Here is an 8236-nt window from a genome sequence, read left to right as displayed (position 1 = left end):
TGCCTGGGGAACGCGCCGCGGGCCGGCATCTGCGCCCCCACCCAGCCGAGAAGCTCTCTCGCTCCTCACGTCCGTGCCCCGTGGAGCTCTGATACCCTCCCGGTGTCCAGGGCAGTCTGTGTCTTCAGCCCCACTCTGAACTAAGCGGCGACAGTCAGACCCCTCCCAGTCCATTTCTCTGCTGGTGCTGGGAATACCAGTGCCCCGTGCTGGCAACCAGTAAGACTTGCATCCCTGCTACAAAGGGGAGCGCCTGCAGGAGCTGGCAGCCTGCTCTCCATCCTGTGCTGGAGATCCAGAAGCTCTCTGGTGGCAGCGGGGGTGTCCGCAGTGGCTGTTCCTGTGCTGACTTGTTTAGTCTCTTGAACTTTTTAATTGTAACTTCTCCATCTTTTGGACCTTTCGCTTCCAGCTCTTCCATTAATCTCCCTTTGCTGCCTCTTCAGTTGCTGCTTGGTAATTTATCATAACCTCTGTAGATTTTAACGATCGCTGGGATTTTTTTCAGCCGTTTGTGTGCTTTTTTTTGTATCGCATTCTCCGAAGTGTCTGTTTTCTTTTTTGGCAGCTTATTGGGCATGAGAGTAAGCAATGTTTACGATGTGGATAATAAGACCTACCTTATTCGCCTTCAAAAGTAAGAGCTTCTTTAAATTTCTTTGTGCTGTTACTGTGCCTGTGAGAACTAGATTTTGGGGAGGTGTGTGTGTAATATCTGGTGGCTGGCGTGTGGCTTTTCTGACTAGTTTTCAGTGAAATTCTCTTGTTCTTCGCTAAGATGCAGCCATTTGTAGGCGGGATGTTCTGGGGAGATAGATAGCATATGAATGGTGAAATACCGCAGGAGATACACAGAAGGCCAGAGGTGTTGGTGTAAAACCCTGCAGTTGCCATTGTTTCTTGTTTGGGGGGGAAGAGAGGAGTTGGAGCAATGAAGAGTCACACTCAGTGAGTGATTCTGGGGTGCAGGTCGGGCTCTAAGGTGGACCTTGCTCACCTCCACTTGTGCTGGAGCATTTTGAACTCCACTGCTTGGCCAGATGATCTGTAAACGGAGAACGTGGGTGGCCTGCGCTGTTTGATGGGCTTTACCAGCGTTCTGCCATGTGCTGCTGGTCAGTGGTGTTTGGGGCTCGTTCCAGTGCAGACTGGTGCGTGGGAGGGCTGGCTGCTCACGTGCCAGGCCTCATGCTGTTCACAGACCAGACTGCAAGGCCACGCTGCTGCTGGAGTCTGGGATACGCGTTCACACCACCGAGTTCGAGTGGCCAAAGAACATGATGCCCTCCAGCTTCGCCATGAAGGTAAACGCACCTGCGGCTGCTCTTAGTGAGGGGCTGGGGGTCGGGAAACAGCCTTCACGGTCTGTCCTTGGAGATGGGGGAGAGGAGTGGAAGGGTCTGAGAGGGGGTTAAAGGGGAGGAAGGGTCTGAGAGGGGGTTAAAGGGGAGGAAGGGTCTGAGAGGGGGTTAAAGGGGAGGAAGGGTCTGAGAGGGGGTTAAAGGGGAGGAAGGGTCTGAGAGGGGGTTAAAGGGGAGGAAGGGTCTGAGAGGGGGTTAAAGGGGAGGAAGGGTCTGAGAGGGGGTTAAAGGGGAGGAAGGGTCTGAGAGGGGGTTAAAGGGGAGGAAGGGTCTGAGAGGGGGTTAAAGGGGAGGAAGGGTCCTGGTCGGGCAGGTGACTGAAGACAAGGAAAGAGCAAATGATGGACCTGGGGTTACGTCATTGATGGTTGGTGCGTGAAACAGTGAAAATGTAAATTTGTGAAGACTCGTGTTAACCTGCTGGGTATTTTTCTGGGTCACCCAGACCTTTTGGTGTTTTGCTGCAGTGAAGTCCTTGTCACTCCAGTTGGGTTGCGCATGTTTTTCGGCCCTGGATGCAGCACCCTGTGGTGATGGCGTCCTGCTCTTTGGCCCGCCGGGCTCAGGGGGTTCAGGTCTTGCTGCTGGGCTGTGCTCCTGCAGGCACCTCTGCGGGGATGGAGCCCGCCTGCTGACCTGCACGGGTCTGCTTAGCTGCGGCCTTGCTGAAATGACTCAGCGAAGCTTCTCCGGGGTGGCTTCCCACGTCACACGTGACGCAGGGATAATCCCGGGTCTCTTTGTAAAATAAACCCTCTGAATTTTAGCGAGCTGCTGGCTCGTTGAGCTGAACAAACCGTGGGCTTTAATGGCAAAAAACCCCGCTCAGCGCTCAGAGTCTGGAACAGCTCTACTGCGTATAAACACCGCGGTGGTGTTCTGTGAAGAGCTGTCTGTGTGGCGCTTCCACCCTCACAGCTCGGTATCAAGTCAGCAGGGTCAGTGTCACGGGAGGCCTCTCCAGCTAAGAGTGTACTTCAGTACCACGTGTAGCTCTGTCCGCATCCTCTCACAGACGTTTTCTCCGCTCCCGACAGTGCCGTAAGCATTTAAAGACCAGAAGACTCGTCAGCGCCAAACAGCTGGGGATAGACAGGATCGTGGACTTCCAGTTCGGAAGCGACGAAGCTGCCTATCACCTCATCATCGAGCTGTACGACAGGGTGAGAGCCACGCTCCCGGCGCGTCCCCGCTGAGCCGGGAGGCGAGCGCTGCCCTTGCTGACGGTCCCTGCGGTGTCCTCGCAGGGTAACATTGTCCTGACGGACCACGAATACGTCATCTTAAACATCCTGCGGTTCCGCACGGACGAGGCGGATGAGGTCAGGTTCGCAGTTCGGGAGCGATACCCCATCGATAGCGCCAAAGCGCCGGCGCCTCTGCCAACCCTGGATAGGTAATTGCTCTTCAGTGTTGGAATCAACTCGGATCACTTGGCTCGGTGACAGGCAGCGTGGCCCCGGGCAGTGTTTTCACAGATCACAGGCCATCTGCGTTTCTTTTTTTAAAACTGCAGATATTTTATAGCTTCTAAGCAATCCCGTGTGGTCTGACACCCTGCTGCTCTTTGGAATTGCGACTCTCCGTTCTCTCCCGCAGGTTAACTGAGATAATATCAAATGCGCCCAAAGGGGAGCAGCTGAAGAGGGCTCTGAACCCCCATCTCCGTAAGTAACCATGTTTGAGTGGCAAGTGAAATGGGGTCAGTGCACGTTGCGTTTAGATGGCGCTGAAAATGTGAACAACTTCAAGCAGTTGATGTCGTTCGTCACAGTCTGCTTTGACCTCTGTCTGAAAAACAACAAAACGCCGAAGCCCTTGAAAACAGAGTGGAGGCTTTTTCATTCCAGGCCTTGCCCTGATCCTGCCCAATGAGGAGCTGAGAGCAGCTGTTAGAGCTCTGCCTTGATGCGTTTTGCCCCCTGTCTTGTCCTCTGCGGCACCAAACAGGAGACGTGCGTGTAAAACCAGGGTAGGGATGTTGTTAGGAAGCGCTGCCAGTCCCCGGAACGACGACCGATGTGGTAAATCTGGAATGTCATCCGGGTGTTCTTCGGTAGCTGGGCAAAGCACCCGGTGCCCTGGTTTTCCTGAGCACAGAAGCAAATGTGACTTGTGTGACGTGGTCAGAACCAGTTTGGTTTCTCTTCCTGATTCGGCAGTGCTGGTCAATTAGAGGGTCGCCTGGCCAGTGCTCCTGGACAGCTCAAATCACAGGATTTGCAGACCTAAATTTTGCCTTCCCCATTTCTTGAGTCTCTTTTCACCACTCTTGTCCTTCTCCCCCCCAGTCTCCTAATTACTTCCCCACTGGTGCCAGTCGTTCTACCCACACCCAGGTCTGGTATTTCTGCGCTGTTATCTGGGTGACCTTGGTCCTAGACATTGATCCTGATCTGATCGCCCAGGCACAGCCCAGCAAGGCTGCGCTCTCTCAAAAGTCCACCGTTCTTCCCCTCGGTTCCATCCCAGTTTGCCTGTTTCTCACCCCACTCCTCCCTACCCACCTGTGAAACCCTGTGATCCCTTCTGCTGCTTCTTGCGCCAGTAACGGTCGTGTCCAGCAGTTTCTCGTGCCGTGGCCTGTAGTTCCTCACACCCTCTGCAGTGAGCTGGACCTTGGGCCAGCACCTGGTCTCCAGCCCCGGCGCTTCCCTGCAGCCCTCACAGGCAGGAGGATGTTTTCCCAGAACAGTCCCAGTGCCAGTGGTTTCACGTTGTAGAGCTTTCCCATGACACATCAGCAGGCGTCTTCGTGTTTCTCAGCCCGGGCTGGAGTTTCCTTCCCTGTATGTGCCCAGTCTCTTTTTGAAGCTGTGTGACTTCATGGTATCCGTGGTGGTTTTGTGGTGAGGAGTCCCACTCGCTTGCTTGTCCCATGACAAGTCCCCTCCTTTTTTTTGTTCCCCTTGGTGCCCTGGTTGGGTTTGAAGAGCAGGTGAGCAGACCTTCACCAGCTCCTCCCCACTCCTTTGAGAAGCCGCAGGAATTTCCAGGTGCCCAGCCTGCTGCATGGCCTACGCAGTCGTTCCTTGTACAGAGCCTCTTCAAGCCCGCAGTCATCCTCGCTGCCTTTCTGCTCCTTTTCTAGCTCTGCCCGTTTGGAAACAGGGTAGGTCAGAGCGTACGTAGTGTTGACGGGGGTTTATGCTGCAGCAGGGTTTCCCTCGTTCTGTGCGTGCTGCTTCCCTCACCGTTCCCAGCACGTGGCTTGACGCCTTTGTGCTTGCTGACAATGGAGCTTGTGTTTCCCCAGGACCATCTGTCGCTAGGCCTTGCTCCCAAATGAAAGGATCAGTCGGGCATACGATAAGTAGGACAGTTTTTCCTCATCTACATCATTTTCATCATCTACATTAATACCGGTATTAATACCGGTTTACAGTGCGTTTGTGTGTCGGTTCTTTATCCAGTCGTGCCTGCTGCTCGGTCTCCTCCGGTGCGTTTCATCAGTCGGCTTTGCCCCTCACCCTTTGTTCCCCCTTCCTGGGTCAGCAGTCGTTCAGTGCAGACCCCAGCGCAGTCCCCACAGAGCTCAGCTTCCCTCCCGCCCTGCCTGCTGCAAGCTGCCGGCTTGTACCTCCTCCCTGTCTCCTCTGTCAGCCGTGTCCTAATCCGTGTTCTGCCCCGCTGGCAGCTGCTTTCCTCCCGGAGCTGTGCCGAGTGTTTTCTGGAAATCTGACTGACCTCCCTTGCCTTTGGGTTTTCAACTGTCTCGTAGAGTTACGATGCAGAGACAGAACTGCTGGCTCTCCTGGGGCTAGAGCAGCTCTCTGCTGGTTTTAGTCTGTAGGGTAAAAAGAGTTTTCTAGTCCCTTTGTGAAATTGTCGTGGATTAACCCCCTTGTGCCTCTGCTGCTCACGCAAGAGAGTCATGGCAAGCTGCAGTTAATAGCGTGGCATCTCCATCCCTGAGTTCTTCTAACCGCCTGGCTGAGTCCCACCTGATCCGGAGGATTTGCTGCTGCTTGTTTGGGCTGTCGGACCCGTCGCCTCTCCTGACAGCGGGATTTGAGGCAGATTCTGACGTGCTGCCTGCAGAGAAACCGTCAGCCAGAGCTTCCCTGTTCCCCTACACTGGGAAAGAAGCTCACGACATTCGTTCATGTTCTCGAGTGTTCCTTCCACACCTTGGTCTCTTCTTGAAGCTACTGATTCTGGCAGACTTCCTGCTGGAAATTACTGATCTTGATGGGGTTTTTTAACGGATTTTCGCAAGATCCGTTCTGCCAGCGTCGCTGCGTTTTACACCCCCCTGCCAGCGGTTGGTCTCCATCTTCCTCAAGGGACACCGCTTCAGATCACTTTTTGCGTTCAAGAGTTTCTCTTAGCGCGGTGTTTAGGGATGGCAGCCGTCCCCAGAGTTTTCTGAAGCACTGGTTAAGTGCCATGCCTCTGTCCCGAGCCTCCAGAAGAGCAGCTTAGAGCAGCCTGCAGGCCGTGGGCCAACGTTGCCGTGTGTCGATTGTCTTCATTTCTCGGTGTTCTAAGTTAAAATTGGTATTTCACAGCCCCGTCTTGTTTCTTAGTCTTCAAGGCTCTTTGGAGGAGCTTGTGTCTGTGTTCCCTTGCTGCTGCTCTGCACCCTGTTCAGATGGGGCTGCAGCTCTTCCTGTCGACTCTCATTTCACGTTTGGCTTTGCCAGCCCTTCGCTGGTTCTTTATGTGAAGCTGCAGCGCTGGGGTTTCCTACACGCTGCAGTTCAGAAGCTTTCCTGCATGTCTCTCCGGGCTCTGCCTCTCCCTTGCAGACCACGACTCCCTCACTCTCCCCAGCCTCTCTAAGGATTCTCTGTAGCTTCACAGCTTCTGGAACACATCTCAGGAGTTTACTGTGAACGCACTTTGTCTTGTGAACGTTTTCCACAGACGATTCCTCTTTTTTTCTTTTTTTGAACAGCCTATGGAGCCACCCTCATTGAGCATTGCCTTATAGAAGCTGGGTTTTCTGGTACTGTCAAAATAGATCAGCACATGGCAAGTAAAGGTCAGTGGGCAATACTGTTTGAAAGGCTGTACTGTGTGCATGGTAGTTTTTGTGTGTGTGTGTAGTACGTTGTTCCAAAGAGATGTAACTTGTAGTTCTGACCCTGTGGTGCTATACTGGAATGTTTTGTGTCGGGGACCAACCTCATTCGCGTTAAATCTCTTGGACTGTGCATATGTCGGAATTAAAACGTCAGACCATAGTCTGAATGATTTTGTGATGAGGCGCTGCCCAAAACACCAGGTGACCTCTGGCTGACTGAAGGGATGTTTTACAAGGATCCTGCAGAGAAGAGCTGGCATCAAAATCTTCCTTTTTCTGTAGCAAACACAATGGGGATTTGATAAAGTAGCAGTTTTACGGTTACTGGGAAATTGCGGATGTGGGTAGGCAAGTCAGAATGGATTTTTCTGTAGTGTTATTCTTCTTGTGTGTGTTTTATTGGCCATAAATCAAAAGGATTTTTTACTTCCTGCTGCATTATGGTGCTTAAACCAACTTTGTAACAAGCCAATAACTTCTCACAGCTACTGGTTTATGCTTTGCCTCTGCAGTTTTATTTTTATGAAGTGCTAACGCTTGTCTGGTCTGTTTTTAAATATTCCTCCCCCTTCTCTCTTTAGAGAGCATAGAGAAAGTGCTCGCTGCTCTGGAGAAAGCCAAAGAGTACATGGCACTAACCGGCGACTTCAGCGGGAAGGTGGGTCTCCGCCGGGCAGCTGGGTTGCTGGGTACGCAGGGGCTGCAGAATCAGACTGCAGGGTGGTCCTGAGGCGGGTGGGAGAAGTTCACCTTCTCTTCTGGAGGACGCTGGAGTCCAGGCAAGCAGCCGTCAGGGCTCTGCGCAGTCGGTCACGTCCCTTCTGCCACAAGGTCTCCCTGCTAGAATGATTCACTCTCTCATGCTCATCAGTAGGTTGGCACCTAAAACTTGCTGCCTTGCCAAGCTAAGGGGGATCCTTTTCGAAGACAACATATTTATGTGTTCCTTCAGGGTTATATTATCCAGAAAAAGGAGAAAAAGCCCAGTCTGGAACCAGATAAACCAGCAGAAGACATCTACACGTAAATATCTGAAGTATTTATTCCTTTTTCTACTACTCTGCGTACCATAGCTAAGTTTTCAGGTGATAATATCGAATGTGTGTTTTACAGATACGAGGAGTTTCATCCTTTCTTGTTTTCTCAACATTCAAAAGGTCCGTACTTGGAATTTGACTCGTTCAACAAGGTACGATGATGCTGATGCTGTCCTTCAGTGCTTTACCTGACTGAGGCTAAAAGGAGTGAGGAAAATGAAGTGCAGAAGGTGTTAACCAACACATAGACCTTGGGGGAGGTGGTGAATTTTATGGAGGAGTGTTTTCTGCAGAAAAGACCAGCTAAACCAGGGCCTCGAGGCTGCTGCCGAGCAGCGCTGCCTCTGTTAACTTGGAACTGGCACCAGCTGGAGGCACGACTGAGCCTGTGAGGAAGGAGCCTGGTACCAGTCCTGGGCAACCCTTTTGTCCCTGGAGGGCTCAGAGGCTGAGTTGTCGCTGGGGCCAACACTCACCACAGGCATCGCGTTTATACGTTGCCAGTCACCTCTTTGAAAGCTTCAGGTTTAGTATTTCCTGAAGTGCTGTCCTTCCTGCTCCTCGACTCGTTAACATCCAAAATCATCAGCTGAAATCATCGTTCCTGACCTTGCTCTCCGGAGTTGCCACTTCACTTTCCTGCCCAGCTTCCTGGCTGAATTTCTGCCATCTCCTGCATGCACTCATGATCTAAACAGCCTAAAACCTTCCTCCTCCTTTGCTTTAAGCACGATGTCTGGCACCTGGACCACCAGGAGCAGTTCTTAGGCATGTTTTGTAGCTTTTTTGTTGTTTTTTTAACTGACCTA

The 8236-nt window shown here is 52.3% G+C and overlaps 1 protein-coding gene across 1 annotated transcript in view; it reads left to right on the top strand.

Moving 5' to 3' along the window:
* Window positions 1-572: 572 nt before the first annotated feature.
* NEMF (nuclear export mediator factor) overlaps window positions 573-8236 on the top strand; it is a gene marked incomplete at its 3' end in the record, with an annotated part of 16489 nt that continues 8825 nt past the window's right edge. The window contains 9 exon segments of the mRNA XM_010140279.1: window positions 573-637; window positions 1202-1304; window positions 2399-2524; window positions 2609-2757; window positions 2961-3028; window positions 6262-6348; window positions 6972-7048; window positions 7343-7413; window positions 7504-7579. Of these exon segments, the coding sequence (XP_010138581.1) occupies window positions 579-637; window positions 1202-1304; window positions 2399-2524; window positions 2609-2757; window positions 2961-3028; window positions 6262-6348; window positions 6972-7048; window positions 7343-7413; window positions 7504-7579 (816 nt within the window).

Source organism: Buceros rhinoceros, unplaced genomic scaffold (assembly GCF_000710305.1).
Source record: "Buceros rhinoceros silvestris isolate BGI_N320 unplaced genomic scaffold, ASM71030v1 scaffold20007, whole genome shotgun sequence".
NCBI lineage: Eukaryota > Metazoa > Chordata > Aves > Bucerotiformes > Bucerotidae > Buceros > Buceros rhinoceros.
Note: the sequence above shows the minus strand (reverse complement) of the source record. Positions and strands in the feature narration are given on the sequence as shown.